Source organism: Athene noctua, chromosome 7, assembly GCF_965140245.1.
Source record: "Athene noctua chromosome 7, bAthNoc1.hap1.1, whole genome shotgun sequence".
Lineage (NCBI taxonomy): Eukaryota > Metazoa > Chordata > Aves > Strigiformes > Strigidae > Athene > Athene noctua.
Genome location: NC_134043.1, coordinates 22171634 through 22192830, shown reverse-complemented (window position 1 = coordinate 22192830; position 21197 = coordinate 22171634). Strand labels below are relative to the sequence as shown.

The following is a 21197-nucleotide window of genomic DNA, read 5'->3' as shown; positions in this document are numbered from 1 at the left end:
GTTCAGAAAGCAACTGGCTCTGTAGCAAACTGTTTGCAAAAAGTGGGTGGCTTTGGTGGATTACAAACTGAATGTGAATCAATGATGTGATACTTCTGTTAAAAAAACAAATGCCATATTATGTTGCATAAACAGGAATATAATCTGTGAAACATGAAATAATATTTCTCCTTTGCTCAGTGTTGGTAAAACTGTTGCTGTAGTGCTGTTATGCACTCATCACTTCAGGAAAGATGTGATAGAATCCAGAGGACACTAGTGGAAATTATCAGAAGTTTAGGAAATACACCCTACCAAGGAAAATTGAATGAGTTGCTTACTTCATCTGAAGAGGGAGACTTTCCAGTATTATTCAAATAAATACAGCCTACTTACAAAGTGAAAAGGAATATTATGTTCTGTACCCTTGGTGGATTGCACAAGAAGTAAGGGGTTTAAATTATGACAGGTAAGATTCAGAGGAGACATTAGGGAAAAACAATTTTAGGAATAAGAATAGTGAAGCACTAATTTCCTGGGGAGTTCTTCAGACATCTTTGATAAACGTCAGTTAAAATGAAACAAGAATAAATGAACTTTGCCTTGGATGCTTAGATTTAATCAAGAGACTTTGGACTTTCCAGCCTGACTTACTGATGATTCAGTGATGTGCCAAGAGATGTACACATAAAATTCAAGAGCAGAAGATAAAAAAGAGAAGAGTTTTGTTGGGAATCAGCATTTCTTGAAAGCTAGTTTGGAGGGAAAAGTAACAAAATTGAAAGGTTGGGATTTTATGGGAACTGAAATTATTAAAAGTCACCCATGCATCCTGAACCACTGCTCTGGCTCCTATTGTGTTGCTCCATTTCAAACCAGAAATAGGTGTATTATTTCCTTCATCCTCTGGTAATTTCAGAGCCAAGGTGCTTCTCAGCTCTTCCCACTTGTGAGGAACTGCCCAGCTATAGCTAATCACACTGTTGTTGCCAGTATGAAGGATTTTGGTCGTTATACTACTATTAGCAGAAAAGAAGTTGTTCCTTTAGAGGGCTAAATAGGTAAAAACAGCTGGCTGGGAAGTCAGGTGTGTAACACCAACTGTGGAAATGTGTCTTTTATACAGAAGACTTCTTGTGTTATTTAGGTAAAAGTTGTTAAAGCTTTGATATCTGAATGTGTTGTAATATACTTGAAATGAGAGGTTTTCAGAGGTTTATATAAATGAGAGGTTTTCAGAGGTTTATATAGAAGTATAAACATACAAGTGTTGATGTTTAATGACTGGAATAAGGCATCGTAACTATGCTTTGAGATACGTTACATTAAACAAAGGTGTGGATGAGATAACTGTGGTTATAAAAGAACATGTTTTGGAGAGGGCTTCTGCAGCACTATTCCTTGGGTGCCATCTCAGATGCTACGCCTGCCTGGCCAAAACTAGTGTTACTGGCAGATTTTGCCTCACAAAAAAGTGTTAACTTTGTCTCCTTAGTTCTTCTCATGTATGACATCAGCTCAGCATGTCAGTGTGACCAATTAGGAATAAAGCTGTTCAGAGGATCAGATCTGCTGGGGAACTCATCCCAGACAAGAGCAGTGGGAGGGCAGCTGGTGGTGGTGATTCTGCAGATGTTGTTGTGGCCTGGGGGTCTCCCCCTGGTCACCCCTCCTGTTCCCCGATTGTCCCCCTTCACGGTCCTGATGGCCACAGCCAGATGGCACAGGACAAGGCAAGGGCAGGTCTCCTGCCTGCTGCTCCCCTGTAACTGAGGCAAGATCTGTCATATTAGTATCTCAGTCTATAACCTACAGGTATCACCTGCACAGAAGTGGTATTTTATTTTAATAGAGCCATTAATGGGGACAGGGCTGTTTGCAGTGGGCTGCAAAGCCCTGTGGAGTGGCCCTCACTCGAGGCACTGAAACCTTTCAGAGGCCTTGCACTTAGGTGAGTCAGACATGCTTTGAGGTGTTTTTCTACTCCATTGTTTCACTGTGTCTGGGATATATATTCTGTTATAACTTGTGTTGTGAGCAGCGGCACTGCCCTGGGATAATGAGGGCAAAACTGAGGTAAGCAGTAGTTTAACGTAATATAGTTACATGTTCAAAGACAAACATATGCTGATACTCTTTCCTCCCCCCCCCCCCCAGGACTTCTGACTTAAGCAACTAATCATCATGTCTGACCCTGTCGTTCTGCGTAGCATCAAGCGATTGGGAGAGGATAACTATGCTTTTGACTTGGATGGCAAATGTAAGAAGTTTATTCTTCAGTCAACTCCTTATTTTATAAAGCATGTAAAATAGGTGGTGGGTGGCCTAAGTGGAGCAAATAGTCTACAGAATACAAAGCAAATAATCTGTGAAATAAATACAGAGTTATGTGGTACCTGCTGTTATGAGTATACTGCTTGCAAAACAACTTTTCTGTAAAAACTACATACAACAATCCATACTCCCTTATAGGGATTTACAAATGTGGCGTTCAGTCCCAGTTTCACCTGCTTCATCACAAAAATAGGTGCGCTCAGGTTGGCTCTGAGCAAAACACAGCTTGGGGAGGAGGGATGCTTTTTTATCTTGGGTTCTCTTTTTTTCTTTTAATTCATCAGATGTATTGTTAGAACAATCAAGCTGGATGCTGATAAAGACTATGCAGTTTTATTTCACTTGAAATACTTTATGACAGATTACCTCCAGAAAACTGGAGAATCATGTTGAAAGACAGTCCCTCTCTCTTGGAACTATTTTTCACCAACAAAAGAAACCAAAGCAAACCATACTAGACTGAGTTACAGTGATTTTTTTTTTTTCCCCTGCCTAGACAACAGCTCAGGTTTAAGGCAGTCTGCCCTCTTTCGTTCCATGGGAAACACGCATCTAACTTTTGTTAAAACTTGTGGCATGCAGCAAAATTCTTCACATAACCATGTATATAATGAAATTCCAGACAATAATCAAACTTTTTCAAGACTTTGTTTAATAAAAGAGCCCTCTTAAAGCCTCTCTCCCTGATATATAGCAGCACAGTGTCCCAGCTATAACTTGATCTGTGGTATCAGTTGTTTTTTTTTTAAATTTAGTAGTTGCCGATTGATGCTAAGTCGTATTATCAAATCTAGTATAATTCATTGTTTGGGTTTGGGATTTCCTTCCAACCTTTATAATAGGATGTCTCACAGGACTGTGGGCGTAGCAGTAGAGTCTGAACACATTTGAAGTATTCAGTCTGAGTTTGGGCTAAACCCTGCCTGGTTATCTTCATAGAGATTGACTGATACCTGGAAACATAAAAGCAGCCGTTCCATCAGAAGACTGTACATGTACTTTTTTATTGCTCTGGCATTAGAAACTGAACAAAAGCTTCATGTGCAGAAGGTGTTATATTCCCATCTTCTGTCTCTCTGTGTTAGCCAGATAATTCCTTTGGTTTTAACCACCCTCATCAAATTTCTTTCACTGTGTTGGGATTATTCTGATAGACTAGGTAATCTCCTATTCAACAGATTCAAAGGTCTGTTTTTGTTAGGAACTTCAAATCTATTGCTTCACCTGGTAAGAAGATAGAGTAGGAAATGATCCTCCAAATAGCTTGAATGTATTCTTAAAACCAAAGCTGGCATGCTAGATTCTGCAGCTGATTTCAAAGTCTGCAACACAGCAACATCAGCTCCAAGACTGGGAAAGAAACCAATATTAATGTTCTCTGAAAGTCTGCTCTTTCCACAGTATATTGTTACCCCAGCACACTGCTCTGCATCCTGCTGGCATGAGCAGCCATTTTCATGCTGAAGCAGTACAGATCTCCTTACTCCCCTCCCCTGCTGTTTTGTTTTGTTTTTAAAACTTCTCACTTAGGCTGCTAACTAAAGGCAGTTTCAGTGCAGGGGGCATTGTGGACTCTAATATTGGAGGAGAGGCAGGAGGAATGATGAGAAAAGGGAGTGATTAGGTTAAGGGGATATGTCATTTGACTTCTGGGACAGAAGACTCTTTGTCTGTTCCAAACACTTACTTAGAACTCCTAGATTGCCCAGATTTATCTAGCTGGTTTGGGGGCATTGTTTTTCATCTGCTGGTTTGTCTTACCTACTTGTTGCTTTTACTTGTTATGGGATTTTGGCAGAAGACTTTCAATGGGGACCAAATCTATTCCTCTTTTCACAATTGGGGTTTTTATGGCCTAAGAGGTGAATTTGCCTCTGGTTTCTCAGTTTCCTTGGAAATGCACTGTGTTTTCTTCTTAATGTAGTGAGCAGTTTGTTGAACTGCTGGAGCACCTTTCCCAAAGCACACATCATTGCTTTAAAAATTTACTGGCATTCTGTTGATTGATCAGTGAGGTTTGTTTCAATAACCATCTTTTATACATATTAGTAAGAATTAGCCATATCTGGATCAGCCTTTGAACACTACATCTGTAGGTGTAGTTAAGAGCCAGCTTTAGTTGAGAGCCTTTTGAGTACAATTTTTCATCACTTGAATTGAGTATCTGATTTCCTCAGGCTTAACTTTTACTGTGTTCTCACAATACCAGCAAAACCTCAGATTCTTGGCAATGTCCTTCCACTTTTCTCTGATTCTGTTTCTTCAAATTGTAACATTTCTTTCTTACATGCCTTAATGCCTCTTTCAAAATTTTTTGAGCATTCAAAGATTACCATAGCTTTTTTCTTTAGGGTTAATAAATTTTTTCATCTTCTCCACATTCTTTTCTATAAAAATCATGTTCTGTCCTCTTTTTCACTTTTTCAGTTGTAGCGGTGTGAATTGTTATTAATCTATTTCTTTCTCTCAAATTAAGCATAGGTAACATAATTTCAAATTCTCCTCCTCTTAAAAACTGCTGGTCCACAAGAGCTGGCCTGCAGTTCCTCGCAGTCTTGAATAGCATTGATATACTCTTGTTTCCCTCTTCAAGTTAATAGATAAGGATTTCTTCACCTTTGAAGAATGTTTATTTTGCTCTCTAAATTGATATGACTCAGAAAGTTGTTTCACCAGACTCTTGTTCCTCCCATTATTAAACTAGTAACCAATTCCTTCATTTCTTGCAAAACACTTTGCATTACCAGCCTGCAGAGGAAGCTTTCTCTAAACCTGAACTTTTTCGACAAACCATGGAGAATCTTCCAGGAACGGTTTCAAACAACTACAGCTGTTACCAGCCATCAAACTTCAAAAAACTGCAAACAGATGTTTCTTCTTCCTTCACAGTCAGATCTTCTCTAACACCAAATGATTCTTTGTAATGACAATTTTACAAAGTAGAACCTTCCTGGAAAAATGTCTGTGATTCTTCGAATACACATATGTTCTTATTGAAAGAATTTTCTTTTTATCATCCCCAAGTTACAAACAGAACAGAATAAAACCAATAGACTCACTGTTAGTTAAAGCTAAATAATTATCTTATTAACCCCAAAAAGGAGATGTAATCAGCTGTTCCTTCAGTCCCAAACTCAGACTGCTTCCATCTAACACTGGAAATGCAAAACCCTAGAGACAGTGGAAAAGCCTTCTTCCCTTCGGTAGGAAAATGATGGAGGCAAAATTTGTGTTTGCAGTGACTTCTTTGCACCCTCTGTGAATTGTGACCCAATATTCCTCTGTGTTTGCTCTGTGAGACAGGCCTGTGCATGCCCAGTGTTGTCACTAGATGTGAAGAAAGGAAGGCACTGCCTGAAAAGCATACCATAGTTCTGAACCTGATCCTGGGCTGCCAACAGCATCGTAAACGAGCAAGGTGCATGTGCCCAGTGCCCTTAGATTATCCAAGTGTGCTCTATACATAAAACCATCTCTTTATTCATTGTCATCCCAAGTGATGCACAGCAAATATTTTCTACATCAGCCCTTATGATGACAATTCTTTGGGGGCCCCTGCCAACACAGGCTGTGCTTTAGGTATGAAGCATTTAACAACAACCCTTGAAAAGGGAGCTAAATCCAGACCTGTTCTGGGGACTAAGGAGTTGCCCTATAGATAATTGTATCTTGTAGTATAATTCCATTTCTCTAAGCTGTGGTCCCTTAGAGAGTATCCCAATAACAGACATCAGTGTGACAAGTTCATCTTACCCTCCAGAAGCAGAGCTGCCTCTCTTCCACAGGATTTTGTTGTCTCTAAATTGCTGGAAGGCAAGAGTGAGGAGCTGCCACTACTCCTTTCAGGTAGCATGCATGAACTGCAGTAGAGTAGTGTTCCTCAGTGAGGCAGTGTCCAAGAAGAGAAGTACTTGAATACTAGCAAATAGTTTGCAATCAAAATAAGTTGGCTGTTGGCAAATGTTCTGAATAATGTACTTAGTGAAAACCATTTTGTCATCTGGGGGACTGAAAATTTGAGACTACTTCTTCAAGAGAAGACATGCATAAATTGTTATAAACGTACCAGTGAATTTTTGGACACATGTCAGTTCTTGTTCCTGGCTATCAGTGGGAATGATATGCTTATAACTCAGGAATGATCAGGTCCCATGGGGTTCTAGGGTTTATGTTTCACATGTCTACATAAGATCATGGACTTTAATAATAATTATTAACTAGATTGTGTATTTATTTTCTCTAACAGGTAACAGCTTCAAGAAATCAGAGTAAGTAATGTACACAAATGGAGCAATCAATATTTCTAGGAATATTCAAAGACGTTAATATCATCGGATCAAATCGATGTATTTATAGAATATATGGTAATTAATAAAGAACTGTTCTCCAGGAGTTGAACTGCTGTATTTGGTACAGGTAGACCAAAATAGTCTCAGAAAGAATAATGGCAGCAAAATATTGTTGTTCTTCTGAAAATGTTTTTGATATTCAAATTTATCTTTCTTCAGTGCTTTTAGTTTGAGAAATGAGTTTTTCAAGGAATTTTAATCAATCTTGATTAATTTATCTTAAAACTTAATGTGAGACTTTAAAATAAAAGGAATTATCTCACTTCATTTGAGTTCAGATATTAAATGTAGAATTCTAGATAGTTAAAAGATGAAATTATTTAGAGACCTTCAACTTCAGCTATAATCTGAGATTTGAATGGGGTTAAGAGCCTCCCTATTCCTACATCTTGAGACAACTCTGTAGCAGACTGGACATCCTAATGGGTGCTGTAATTTATGCCAACTCTTTCTGACACAGTGGACACAGTCTAAGAACTAGTCCTAGAATGAGGAAGCAAGAGCATCTCTTAATTTTTGTCTTTGTCAGGTTGCCCATCTCAGAGAGAACCAGCCCAGTATTCAAGATCTACCATGGTCCTTGCACACATCTTGAAACCTGGGTTCTGTTGGACATGTAACACACATGTGGTCCTACCTACTACACATATGAAGCTTCCTTCAGAATTTCTAGGATCTGGTTTCTGAAAACTGTTCATGACAAATATAGTTTGAATTAATTTGTTTCATTAAAAAACCCTATCCAAATTGAAAATCCGCACTCATTCATTACTGAATGTACACAGCTGATGATTACTTGCTATAGTATGGATCCCATCCATAATGGTACTACTAGTTCTTTAGATTTTAACTGATCATAGAGAATAGCAACACATAATGTGAGCACTGAAAAAAACCCCCGTCTGGTAGGGTGAGAAATTCTACTGCCACTATGGACCTTCCTCTGTCTTAAAGAAAGGACTAGCCAAAAATTTGGATGGTAGTTTTTTTTATAACTGACCTCAAAGAACCCACAATCCACATTATAGCAACAGTGTTTTGAGGAGCTGCTTATGAAACAAAACATAAACCTTCAGATCGTTTTAACCTAACGTCCATTCTAGTACCTGTCTTATATTTAAAAGAACCATCAATCATTGGTTCCAAAGAAATCTGAAAGAAACAGCTTGTCTCTTAAAATTCTGGGAAAAATATCTCAAATAAAAGGTAACTTCAGAGAAGTAACAAAGAGGAAAAAAGAATTAATGTAGAATCTTATCCTTTTTCCTAGGAATTTCTATACATATGAAGAACCTTTTATAGAGAAGAAAAGTGAAAAGTGAGTTAAATTCAATTCTGTGAACTAACTTTGCATCTAGAAGAAAATATGTGCTAAAATACATGTTTATAAATTTATGTTTTCTGTTCTTGAAGGTCATCAGGAAAGAAAGAAAACAGTATTCGTGTTGGCTTCTTTCAGCTGGTAATGAAAGCAATGGCTACAAATATTTTATGGGTATTGTGCTGCAGAATAAGTGACAATAATCTATATGGTTGTTTTGGGGAATAGCTGTGACTAAGCCAAACTTTCAAGGATTAAACCATTTGGCATGAAATCCTGCCATTAAAGTCAATGGGAATTTAATAGAACCCTTTGTCATTTTATCAGCTGGGCATCAGTTATTGATATTTGTGTCATAATTGTCTATTAAGCACATTATATTGAACCTACGGGTAAGATGTGGGGAAAAGAGTTAAGATGCACAGCAGGGACCTAAGTGACTTGGTTCATTCTTATTTCTGCCAAAAATTTGCTGTGTGATATCTGGCAGATAATTTAGCTCTGTTGTAATTGCTCCATGGGAATTAGAAGATCTGGTAACTATAGAAACTTGGGAATGGACAATACTGTATGGTATGTCTAGCTTTTGATGGGTCTTGGAATCCCATAGGGAACATCTAAATTTTAAAATTTATGTTGTAGAGAGATGTCCAACCTAGCAGCTTGCATCTAAGAGGTTTTATTACTTCTGCTTTGCATGTAGTCTAGGCAATTAGCTTGTAATGTGTCCAGATATGGTCCTGACTGTAGTACTGGGCTAGTGTAGTTGCATCCATATGGCTTGTTCTCTACCTGGCTAAGTATCTCAGCCCTTGGTTGGTTGGGGAGAACAGCCTGTCCACACAGAGGGCTGTGTCTGTCAAGCAGGGGTGTCTGAATTCTGTAGCCTGTTTTGCACAGATGTTTAACTCCTAAAGTGCAGCTGGTAAACAGAGTGTGTTTGCATCAGATGTGCTGAGAGATTAGGTATCACATATCTGTGCATTTTCTGTGTGGGTTTTTTTGTTTTTTGTTTTTGTTTGTTTTTTTTTTTTTTAATCAAGGGAAACCTCTTATGAGCAAGGTTTGCAAAACACTGGTAGTACTACAGTTTTCTTGTTATGTTTTTTTGTAGAAAGACCTTTTATTTATTTCTCTTGTACATTGACTTCTTTTTTCCCTTTATCTCATCGCTGCCCTAATGTCCCTTTTCCATATGTGCTCCAAATTCCCACCTTTTCTTCTCACACATTATAGCACCTACAGAACCTGGGCAAGTTCTTCAGCAGCTTACGATTCCTCATTACACTCCCATTTCAAAATATATAGCATCTGATACTGATATTCTATATGGACAGTTTGATCTATATATTTACACATGACTTCAGTCTGAGAATCAGACTTAACACAGTCATGACAAAGGCAACGAGTCGCTGTATCTTAGCTGAGTCACCAGCTGCATGTGTGAATGCTCTTGGCCCACAGCAAATGTAAGGTAATAGGATTTAGCTCAATCCTTTTTTTTTACTGCATACTATGTCATATTTCTATAGATTTCTCCCAAATTAAGAGCCCATGCACAACTGGCTGGCTCAGCCAACACGTTTTAGAATATTAACTAGAACTTGCTCTGAGATGTTTATCTGGTTTTCGACCACAGCACCACAGACTTCTGAGAAACTGGTCAACTCTATTCAGATGCTCTGCATAATGCCCTAAGGTTTTTCCTCCCTTCCTTCTCTCTCCATCCCCACAGGAAAACTGCAAAGCAGACTATATATATGAATTATAATTACTATTCTTAATCTTTTAGCCAGTTTCTGGAATGATATTGAGCTATGAATGTTATAGGGTAATACATTCATTCACATGGTCAGATTCTGCTGTTAACTAAAAGGGAGCTCATAATAATTTATGAGGCTGTAATCACAGGTGCAATTAGATTAGATTGGAGAGAGAGAGATTTGTCTTCTTTCTGTATTGAAGGTAATTCTGAAATTTAAAGAGAATGATTTTGTATCTGACTTAACTGATTAACAATTTATCAGTATATAACCAGCATGATGACGGCCTCTCAGCAGAGACCATATTTTTTTCCTGTCTCTTTAGTTTCGATTTTCTTCATCTATGGAAATTTTAATGATGGTTCTTGGTAGTTTCTGTGCTGTTGTTCATGGAGCAGCCCAGCCAGCTGTGTTGCTTGTGTTTGGAGCAATGGCAGACACATTTATTGAATATGACATTGAAATGCAAGAGCTTAAAGACCCAGGAAAGACATGTGTAAATAACACCATAGTGTGGATTAATGGTACCATTCATCAGAATGAAAAGAACGCCACAATAAAATGTGGGTAAGTAATAGATGTATTTGTTTCTTTTCCTTTGTTATTATGTCTTGTCAGAGAGCATATTGCTAGTGAAGGTCCAGTTCAGCCTTTAAACCTTACATTTTTCTATCCATAAGGCAGAAAAGGGGCATGGTTCTTGTTAGAGGGTTCTGTTTCTGAGTTGGAGATATTACCTGAAGGGACAGAAGGTCAGCTTGGGTCTTGGCCTTTCAGCTATAGATGCCAACAAGGATATATTTTGATGATGATTGTTCTGATAACAGATGTACCTGATACACATGCCAGTTCATTAATCCATTTTTTCTGGTGACACTGTAGGTAATACTGACTTCTGGTCCTTCTGGTTAGGACTTAGGTACCTATAGGTGCCTGCTGAGTTCTGAGCTAGTTAGCTAAACTTTAGCCATTGGAGAGAGATGAGTGCTTCTAGGATATAATTCATCTCAGTTTATGGGAGGTGTCTAAGGCAGGTCACATGAACTGCCTTGTAAGAGTGCCTGTTTCTTTCTGTTAACCAAAATAAATAGAGTCTTGATGATTCATTTAGATACAGATATCTGTCAAAGCCAAATTTGAACCTGTAACCTTTCCTAAGGTTCTTTTCCAGTGCATCATTCAAAGGGTTTTCTAATCTCTGAGTGACATTTAATTAGATATTTAATTAGAATTAAGAGTTGGTTGTCTGAAGGTCTCTGAAATTCAGAGCACATGGGAAGAGATTCACATTCCTACATGTAGGTGATTAGGGCCAAATTATTTGCTCCAGGCTGTCCAAACCAGCCCTCTGAGATGGGTCTGGCAGATAGAATACAGGATTTGCTACAGACCTCTGTTCCTCTGAAGCAATAACTATGCATCAGATAGGATATATTAAAGAATTAAAAATGGTACTGGATATCTGTGTCAGGCATCTGAGTTGTTTCCATGATTGTATTTTGCAGGAGATCAGGTCAGGTGCATAGTGTTCCATTTTGGCTTAAAACTTCAGTGTACCAAATTCTGGGTAAACAGAACAAAATTTGCTGTCTGCAGGATGATTTTAAAAAGTTATCTAAAAGCATAACTGATAATGACCTGAAATGCCTATTTCAAAGCAATATAAATGCAATAGCAGCAACTCAATGCCCTTCACTGATATTAGGAGTAATTTAGTACTCCCACTTGAGCTAAAAAGAAAAAATCAGATTAGCAAGTTTATGATACAAAGTAATACTGGAGTTGACTTTAACAGTCCCCATTTCTCCCCATAAACCACTTTTTAAATCTGAGTGTTATTAGTTGGCATAATGGCACAAAGCAAGCACATTCAACTTCTAATGAAAACTTGTTGGGCAGCTCTTCCCTGAAATACCCTCTCACCTGTGCTGTTTCGGGGCATGCAGTCTGGTGGGGTTTCTCTGAGACTGCAGGGTTGCTCCAGGACAGCAGCGCATTTTCTGATACCTGCCAGCGCCCTATCCCTGTGCAACAGGCAGAGCAAACAAGCCACTGCTAGTGCTAGCCCCAGTATTGGGAAACAGTGCCTCCATTAGCAAAACAAGCTGACTTGCCAGCTGATGTGACTCTAACTCGGAGAAACAGCAGACGAGAAATTTGTGAGAAACTTAAAACAGTATTGCTAACTTTTTTTTTTTTTTTTTTTTTTCCCCCCAGGCTGCTGGACATTGAACAAGAAATGACCAAATTTGCAGGTTACTATGCAGGAATTGGTTGTGCCGTACTTATGTTAGGATACCTCCAAGTCAGTATTTTGTTCCCCATTTTGATTTCAAACTTTAAATCACTAAATAATGAAGTTTATATTAATTGTGTTCCTTTTGACTGCTTAGTCAGCTGCCCATTTGAGCAAAGCAGATGCTTTCAGTTCTCGTTCTATCAGCTGAAATAGATTAGCTCTGGCAATCTGAGACCTCCTTGGATTTGTGCATGCATACCTTTGTATAAGGATATGTTGTTCTACCCAGTGAGATGAATGGATGCTGCTTCTTCCACACCACACAAAATACTTGCTCAAGTGTGGTTACTATGGAATCCACATGCCCTCTTGAAAAAACAGCTGAAAGGCATGCAAATTCCCAGTAGGCATCTCAGCTGCATTGAGCATTCTGTTTCCATTATAGAGATATTACAGAGTAACAATAGTGTAAAACCAGTATTGAAGAAGAATCACACCCTACCCATTCTGTAGTAATGCTTCAACCCTTATGACACAGATAAGCCACAAACTTGGACGATTCCTGCATAATCTACTAAAGGGTCCACTGCTTTTGAAGCTTTTTATAATTGCAAAAACCACTTGCCATTTTCCTTCCTGAAAACTATCCCAGAGTTTTGCTGAGGTAGGGTGGCTGCCATCCCTATATTACTTATAGCTGTAGATGGAAAAATTTTTGTCCGTATGACATTCATGTAACAGCACAAGTGATTTAACTTGCATCTCCTCTCAGCCTATGAGAACTGAGACAAAGGTTTGATCCAGAGACTTCGTAAAATTGTTGGATTTTTTAAAGAACAAAGGCATGAAACAACTGTCATGTCTGTATAGCTAGTATTTTACCTGAATAGTAATTTTATCAATAGCCAAATTGCTCTTTCCCATTTTAGCCAAATTGCTTTTTCCTATTTGTTTGGAGTAGAAAGACTTTTAACTACAATTTATCAGCCACATTATACTCTTCCCAGATCTGCTTTTGGGTTATGGCTGCAGCTCGTCAGATACAGAAAATCAGGAAAGCTTATTTCAGGAAAGTAATGCGAATGGATATAGGCTGGTTTGACTGTACATCTGTAGGAGAACTGAACACCCGAATTTCTGAGTAAGTAATCTAGAAAAACATATGCCACAGAGAACACTTTACACTTCCTTCCAAACATAACAGAATGGCAATAACTAGGCATTTGACAAACACCTTCTAAGAATATAAAATACAGCTATGTTCCTGGGAGCAGGGACCAGTCTGATTATCTCCCCCACCTTTGAACTGAGTGTCGTAACTATTAATCCACTATTATTTCCCTTTTGTGCCTTAACTGTCAGTAAATGAGGATTTTTTTGGTTGGGTTTTGGGGTGGTGGGTATTTTTTGCCAGCTTGTCCTATCCTTCCCTTCTCCTCCCAGTCCTTTCAGAGTGATCTGTAATTTGGCCGCTAATGCCACACTCCCTGAGGCTGGAGATGGGGGTTTGAACTCGCTCTCACTTTCCAGACAGGAAAATTACATTATGAGCACACTTTGCTTTTGCTAGCTTTTAAGAGAAAAGAGTGAGCCTTGCTTAATCTTGCCAAAGAAGGTACAAGCACCTACCTTTAGAAAGGGACCCAAGGTAGACGAAGAAACCTTCTTATCCCGGGTAAACATCTAGCCCTGAGAAAAGCATAGTTTAAGGCTTGCTCCTTTTGGTAGTGGTTCCTGTTTACAGGCTGAAGGCAGCTGCGAGGTGAATATGCCGACTCTAGATGGCTCCCTGTTCTCAGTCGTGCCTGCATTAATAGTAGTCAAATTTGTGGAAGATTTTTTCTGTAGTTAAAGGGGATTTTGTTTGCCTTTACTTACTGCCCAGTAGTATCTATGGCCTTCTGTCGTGTTCTTTTTATGAAGAATAAATGCCAAGTGTAAGTCACTGTGAAGAGTTTCTCTGGCAAAAAACAGGACTGAGCTCGTATTTGTCTAATAAATAACACTTATTTCCCTGGTTTTTTGAACAACATTGTCCTGTTCTTATAAAGAGCTTCCTGACTGCAAAAAACACTATCCAGAACAAATATAAATATGTTATTCAAATCAACACTCTTAAATGTTTCAGTAGAGGACTGTAATTTTACCTGATATATGAATGAGTTGACAACTTTGCACTTTAAACCTCAACCCCACTTGCTCCCATTTATTCCAGGAGTTCCCAGTTCTTCTAATCTCAAGGCTGGGGTAGTAGCAAAGAGTGGCAGAAGTATTATGCCTGTTTGGCTTTAAGACAGTTTTTGTGTGTTGGCAATGCATAAGAGAAAATAAATTAACTGCAGCTGCCTACGGGTCAAATGATGTTAACAGCTGCACCACTGTCCCCCATGTGATAGAGCTGTCATGTTTTCCCACTGCCTCCAGTGTTAAAGTGGCCCTCCTCAGTTTTCCCACTCTTCCTCTCATTTAGAGAACAAACTACCTGATAGGCTGGGGAGAAGAACAGGAGGTCATGGAAAGTGGAACTAGAAGAGAGTTACAGCCCTCCTCCCTTTTCCTGCCCCCTCAGCAAGGTGATATGATTCTCAGTGCCCCATGATGGGAGGAATGTCATATCAGCTATACTGTTTTTCCATTATCAGATAGATGCATCCAGCTGGGATGTCTCTGCCCTCTCCCTTGAATCAGCTGGGGCACAGGTAGTAAGAAGCAGCTAGTGAATGAGTCTGCTGGCAGAATGACTTTTCCTGGGAAAAGACAATATAATCTCTGAGTATTCATGTCTAAAAGTCTTCTGCCATTATAAAGGCACCAGAGTTTCTCAGTGTAGCCCAGGATCTCTGGAAGGGGTGATGGTGGAAAGCATAGGGGTGAGGAAAGGCTCTCTCCAAGGGAAAGCAACTAATGCAAAACCTGCAACACAAACAAAAGATATGCTCACTAATCTTCTATTGGATTTTTTTTTTTTCCAGTGATGTTAACAAAATTAATGAGGCTGTTGCTGACCAAGCAGCAATCTTTATCCAGCGCTTAACCACCTTTGTGTGTGGATTCCTACTGGGGTTTGTCAGTGGCTGGAAATTAACCTTGGTTATCATAGCAGTCAGCCCTCTGCTTGGGGTTGGAGCAGCTATCTATGGCTTGGTAAGTGAATGGTGAGAGGTTCGTGTTGAGGTGTTGGTAAAAGAGAAGACTATTACATCCCTTTAAAGTCAAGAGAGGCAGATTATGGTCACAGCAGCACCAGGGGTGGAGGCAGGGGGAAGGCAGGCTTTGCTCCCGCTTTGTTTATTCTGATTCCCAGAATAACGTATCCTGCTTCTAAGATGAGAGAGTAAGCATAACTTCTGCTGGGTCCTGTGGATGGATATTAAGGTTGCTGAGATCAGAGTCTGGCCTACACATTCTTTCTATTACTACACACCTGGTTTAGATGGTCAGTAGACATGGGGCTCAATCGTTTCTACGTGGATTAGGCACTTTTAGAGATGAACAAGTTTTGGAGCTATAAAATAGTTGAAAACAACTACTCAAACTTACCTCAAGCTGTCCCTGCTCCTGGAAGCTGCTGTGTCCTCTCCCAGTTGCTCCTGTTCTGCTTCTCCATCGGCTCCCTACAAACTCTGGGTCACCATGCAGAGGAAGGACAGTGAAGAGGAAAACTTCGGTATCTTCTGCCTTTTCACCTCCTCTCCCATGCTCAGCTGGGCTGGGCAGTTCCTGCTCTTCCTCTGCACTCTCTCATACTCTGCTCTTTGGTTTGGTTCAGCCCTTTGCATATCTCACTTCTACCATGCCAGGAAGAGTTTGCTATGGTTTTGCTATCAGACTTCTAATGTAACTGACTAATTTCTCATCTTCCTGCTCTCCTTTAGCACCTTGTACTGGCTGTAAGTAGACGACATGAATAATGACTCAGTGTGAAGTAGGAGAGCAGAATCCTGGCAGGGAATTAAATAAACTCCAAAATGCCTCTTTCCTTCATCTGCAATTCCTTTCTGAGCTCATTCCCCTTTATGTTTGTAATTTCCCCCCTTTCCATTCTTATTTCTCTGTTCCTTTCTCTTTCCTTTCACATACCCACTCTTAAGTGTTTCCTCCTTACAACCTTTCCAGCCCAAGTCTTTGTTTTTTACCATAAAGAAAACAGACTCAAGGTCAATCTAGTCTGGTTTCCTGTCTCCAAAAGTGGCTAATAGATGCCTGGACTAGGGTATTTGAAGAGAGAAAGCAAATAATGACACTTTATAATTTCTAGTGGTATGTCATTCCCAAGCCAATGTGATACCTTCATGTAGAGTTGTACATGACTAGATTTTATTCTGTTAATTTGAGCATTTTCTTGAGCCTAGGTCAGTTTTGAGCATTCAGTGTGCTCTGAGCTGCTGTATAGGGACAAATTTGTTGCCAGCCTAAGAAACAAAGCACAGTGGTGGGCAACATCTGTTTGCATCCTTCTCCATCAGTATCATTCTTCTTCCTGAAGCTGGGCTCTGCAACAGTGTCTAAAGGGCTACTTTTGCCTCTTAAGCTCTCCCTTTCTCCCACCATGTAAAGACCCTCAGTCTGCAACCTACTTAAGTCCTGTTAGCAGCAGGGAGGGAGGGAAGGAAGGAAGGAAGGAGATGGGGAGGGAAAGCAGGTGGTGTCAGGGTTTCTTTCTAGCTACCTGGAGCAGAGCTGTTGATCAAGGGGATAACTGTTCTGCAAAAGATGTCACAGAGGTATATGCCCTAATATTGGAAGACAGAAGTCTGTGAGTGTGCAGGGTGCCTAGTAAAAGCCTGCTCAGAGTGGAGGAGGTGACCTCATGCAGAGCAGACAGCGCAGTGTGACAGCCAGCACTGCTTACTGCTGTCCTTGTCTTCATCTACAGTTCAGATTTAACCAGCATTTCTTATGCTTTTTTAGGCTGTGGCAAAACTAACAGGCAGAGAATTAAAGGCTTATGCAAAAGCTGGAGCTGTGGCTGATGAAGTGCTCTCATCCATCAGAACAGTGGCTGCTTTTGGTGGGGAGAAGAAAGAAGTTGAAAGGTTTGTTTGGACAAATCTCAAGGTCTCTGATTTCTTTTTCCTGTAGCAACGTAATGTTGTAATTCACTTCAGAGTCATGGCAGTTAGTCTCCAAATTCTACAACAATGAGCATCTGTTAGCTTTGAGAATTACGTGCAGGCATGTTACAGAAATCTAGGTTTCATATAACATTACATATGCAAAAACAGTTTCATAATTCAGTCAAGCAGTGAAATAAAACATCAGCAATACTATCTTCAGGTCATTCCCACTAGCAGGAACATACTGTCGTTTTCCCATTGTATGTACACTGTATGATATATCACTTTTGTAGCACATCTGAAAACTTTGCGTACTTTCAAGCTAAATAAGAGAACTAGTTCCAGCAAGACATAATGATTTGGTGGTGTTAAACTGCTAATTTCTTTTAAATTCATTCAAAATATAACATGGGTGTAGGACATGCTCTGGAGTGTTGACCAAATTCTCAAATCCTGTGTCAGTCTGCTAAAACCCCAGGCCTCCCTGGCAAGGTATCTGCAGTGAGTGTGGCTTTTCTTGTGCTTATTAAACTAGAACTTTCAGGGATTACAAGATCTATGAGCACTGATGGTTTCAGCAGTGGTGTCTCACTTCAGAGTGAGAGGTATCAACCTTATGTGGACCCTCTGTTGACTGTAGCACAGCTGGCCATTGAAGATGCCTCATTTTGTTGGTCTTTGCTCATTGTGAATTTTATATCAAATTAATTTCATCCTTTTTTTTTTTTTTCCTCTCTCTTTCTACAGATATGATAAGAATCTGGTGTTTGCTCAGCACTGGGGAATTAGAAAAGGAATAATAATGGGATTATTCACTGGTTACATGTGGCTTATAATTTTCCTGTGTTATGCATTAGCCTTCTGGTACGGCTCTAAACTTGTCCTTGAAGAAGAAGAGTATTCACCTGGCACTCTTCTGCAGGTATCTATTTTAGCTTGATGCAAGTTTTCTGGACTGTTTCTTAAAACATTAATTCTGGAACACGTATTTGTAGTGTTCTGGTATCTGGTGGCTTAGTGGTAACAAACACTGTATCTTTTAAAGATCATTACTAAGTATATGTATGAAAGCATCTGACAAAATTGGATAAGATTAAAAAAAAAATCTGTTTAGTTTAAAGTTTTGAAATGTTGCTTACAGTGATTAGAGTAATATTTTTGTTTGAGAGCCTACTACACAATTGACAGAGGCCTGAAACTAGCTTTCCCATTTTGTGGGTCAGCATGTGACTTCTGAGTATTGGCTTCTCTAAAGAACTTGTTTTGTGATGGAAAACACCAATGTGGTAAAGAGAAACCTAACCAAAGAAAGTTTTATGAAATCTAACCTCTCTCTCATGAACAGTTTCTGTTCCTTTGAATCACCATTTTCTGTTGCTAATTGCTCATCCAGCTCTGTAGATGACAAAGAAGATGTAAACATATATGCTAACACATGGCTGTGGCTCCTGCAGCGTGTACAAAAAAACACATTAACCTGCAAGGCACTCATGCATCCACTTCTGCATAGTAGATGCTATAGACACTGATGACCTAAATGCAATAAAACCAATATCTACAGATATTTTGGTAATTTGCTTTAAGCTAGGACTGCCCAAATGGCAGGCTCCAGTCCAGACCTAGAGTAAATTTTCCCTGAGCCTTGTTTAAGTCCTGGGTGTTCTGATGAGACATCTATTTCTGCTCCTTCTCTGCCTGTTGCACACCATGAGAGTTCCCAACCACCAGCAGCATGCAGAGTAAAACTTCCTGCTAAATGGAGCTTGGCAAATTACTCTGAGAACATTGTAAAATCATAGAATCATAGACTGGTTTGGGTTGGAAGGGACTTTAAAGATCATCTAGTTCCAACCCCCTGCCCTGGGCAGGGACACCTTCCACTAGCCCAGGTTGCTCAAAGCCCCGTCCAACCTGGCCTTGAACACTGCCAGGGAGGGGGCAGCCACAGCTGCTCTGGGCAACCTCTGCCAGGGCCTCACCACCCTCACAGTAAAGAATTTCTTCCTTATACCTCATCTAAACCTACCCTCTGTCAGTTTAAAACTGTTACCCCTCATCCTATCTCTTCAGTCCCTGATGAAGAGTCCCTCCCCATCTTTCCTGTAGCCCCCTTTAAGTACTGGAAAAATGAATCATTCTGTTCAAAGAGGATGTCTTCACAGGAAATCATTTGCAACTGATCTTGACATCAGTAGTTGATACAAGGTAGTGCTGTGAAAAACAAAGTAAGCAATTTCCTTGCCTTGCAAATGATAATATAGTTCAGTGCTTCCAAATGACAAATAGCAAACAGTGGGGAGATACACTGAATCTGAAAAATAGGTGCCAATGGAGAGACTCTCCCTTATGCTCCCTTTTCTATCTCAGTTTCCAGTCATCTTCCTTGTTCTTTCCTGTTTTCTACCATACACTCCGAGTCTGGCAGGGAGGAGGAGGGGAGGATTTAAATATGCTTTTCCTCATCTTTGAAAAAATGGTCATACACCAGTCATACTGCATTGAGATAAACCAAGCATTGCCTTTCCTTCTATCAGATGTACAGAACCTTCTCCCTTATGTTCATAATGGATTCTGACATGCATATAAGCTACTTGCTTTGGCACCTGTTCACACAAGAATATTTGTTTGTAATAAAGCTGAGTATGAACTTATGGCATGATCTGTGCATCACAGTGCAGATGTTTGCAGTGCACAGTATGTGTACATTAGAGTTTTCCACTTTAGCTATGGGGTTGTTCTCAATAAACATCACTATGGTGCAAGGGACAACAGAGTCCTGTGTACTTTTATTTCTTTCTCAACAGTAGTGTTTCCTTATACACTTTGCTTATTTATCCTGACTACTGTTTCTGTTGTATTCAAAAGGCTGAGTCCTTGATTGCTTCTTAGCAGAATTCTCAGGTATTGCCAGACTACAACAAAGGATTACATACCAGTTCTCCTAATGCTCAGAGTGAATGTTCAAATTATCAGCCACAACAAATCAAAGAATGGACCATAAGCCTACAACAAAGACATCATCTAAATATTTATAATCTGTTCTGACAAACCACCTCTGTAACTGAGAAACTAAGGAGGAATAAACCAGAGTAAATTCTAGGAAAAAAATGTTTATTTTGACAAACACACCCTGGTATATTAGCACTGAGAAGAATAAGCTATATTTACAATACAGTGCAGCTCACTCCTTATTGTAAAAATAGACAATGAATGAATTTGCATGTGTGTGGTATATAAGTAGTAACCGAGCCTTTATCTTTTGATGTTCACCATCTTCTCGTGTCCTGTTCCTTGAAGCCCTTGTCTCTTATCAGAATTGCCAACTTTTCCAGCCTTGGGTAGTTCCTGTCTACACTTAAGAACCTTGATAAAAACCCCTTCATAGGGAGTGAAGCATTAGCAGCAGTTAGGAAATTTTGGACAAATGCTTTTGGCATTTTGGTTGATGTGCTACAGCTTCACTTGCCTCTCATCTGCAAGGCCAGACTCCAAGGCCGAATTCTTGGAAGTGTCCTCTGATATTCAATACTCCATCCAGCTGCCTTTATCATCTGTTGGTTCTTCCAGGAAGAGTGGATGCTGTTGCTCATTTTGTCTCATGGTGTCTTAGGCTTAGATCAAAAAGGGATCCTGGGGCTTTCAGCAGAGGGTCGCTAGTGAGTAACTCTTCCCTTTGGTTCATGGAAAAGGACCTGAAAGAGTGAGCATATTGGTTATGTGCTACCTGCAGAAACTGTCTCCCTGCACTGATAAAATAATCTCACCCCCAATAGTGGTTTATCCCGTGCTGGTAGCAACCCTTACATTAATTTCTGTGTGAGATAGAGAAAAAATATTCTCTGTAGCTGGGACCTGCTCCAGAAGTATGTTTTGCAAGTATTGGAGGAGACAGGAACTGCAATATACAAAAGTTGTAATACAGTGTTCAGGCTATTTTTCTGTTTTTGAATTGTTGTTGCCTCACATCTGTTTACTGGTAAAAGTCATCTCCAAAATCATCTACCAGCCACCGATGTTCAGTTCCAGCCCTTGTTTCAAGTCACAGGTACTGAGTGAAATTTAAGTGGCTTAAAAATACAGCAGTGGTACTCAGTAAATAGCTGGGTGCACACGTTTTTAAAGATAAATTGCAAAAAACAGTGAAAATCCCTTCTA

General features: G+C 39.7%; 2 protein-coding genes across 4 annotated transcripts in view; one reads left to right on the top strand and one right to left on the bottom strand.

The window, feature by feature from the left end:
* Nucleotides 1–13752, bottom strand: part of DHRS9 (dehydrogenase/reductase 9) — a 28348-nt gene extending 14596 nt beyond the window's left edge. For both annotated transcript variants that reach the window (XM_074911435.1, XM_074911434.1), the window contains exon 1: nucleotides 13615–13752. The gene's annotated coding sequence lies outside the window, so the exon portion shown is untranslated. The remainder of the gene's footprint in view (nucleotides 1–13614) is intronic.
* Nucleotides 2164–21197, top strand: part of ABCB11 (ATP binding cassette subfamily B member 11) — a 44183-nt gene continuing 25149 nt past the window's right edge. The window contains exons 1-10 of one of the 2 annotated variants that reach the window (XM_074911432.1): nucleotides 2164–2239; nucleotides 6560–6581; nucleotides 7933–7980; nucleotides 8076–8124; nucleotides 10072–10313; nucleotides 11964–12051; nucleotides 12993–13126; nucleotides 14958–15129; nucleotides 16897–17021; nucleotides 17790–17964. In XM_074911432.1, coding sequence (XP_074767533.1) covers nucleotides 2164–2239; nucleotides 6560–6581; nucleotides 7933–7980; nucleotides 8076–8124; nucleotides 10072–10313; nucleotides 11964–12051; nucleotides 12993–13126; nucleotides 14958–15129; nucleotides 16897–17021; nucleotides 17790–17964 — 1131 coding nt within the window. Of the gene's footprint in view, nucleotides 2247–6559; nucleotides 6582–6935; nucleotides 6965–7932; nucleotides 7981–8075; nucleotides 8125–10071; nucleotides 10314–11963; nucleotides 12052–12992; nucleotides 13127–14957; nucleotides 15130–16896; nucleotides 17022–17789; nucleotides 17965–21197 lie in introns of both variants that reach the window. The other variant, XM_074911433.1, reaches the window with a different exon arrangement.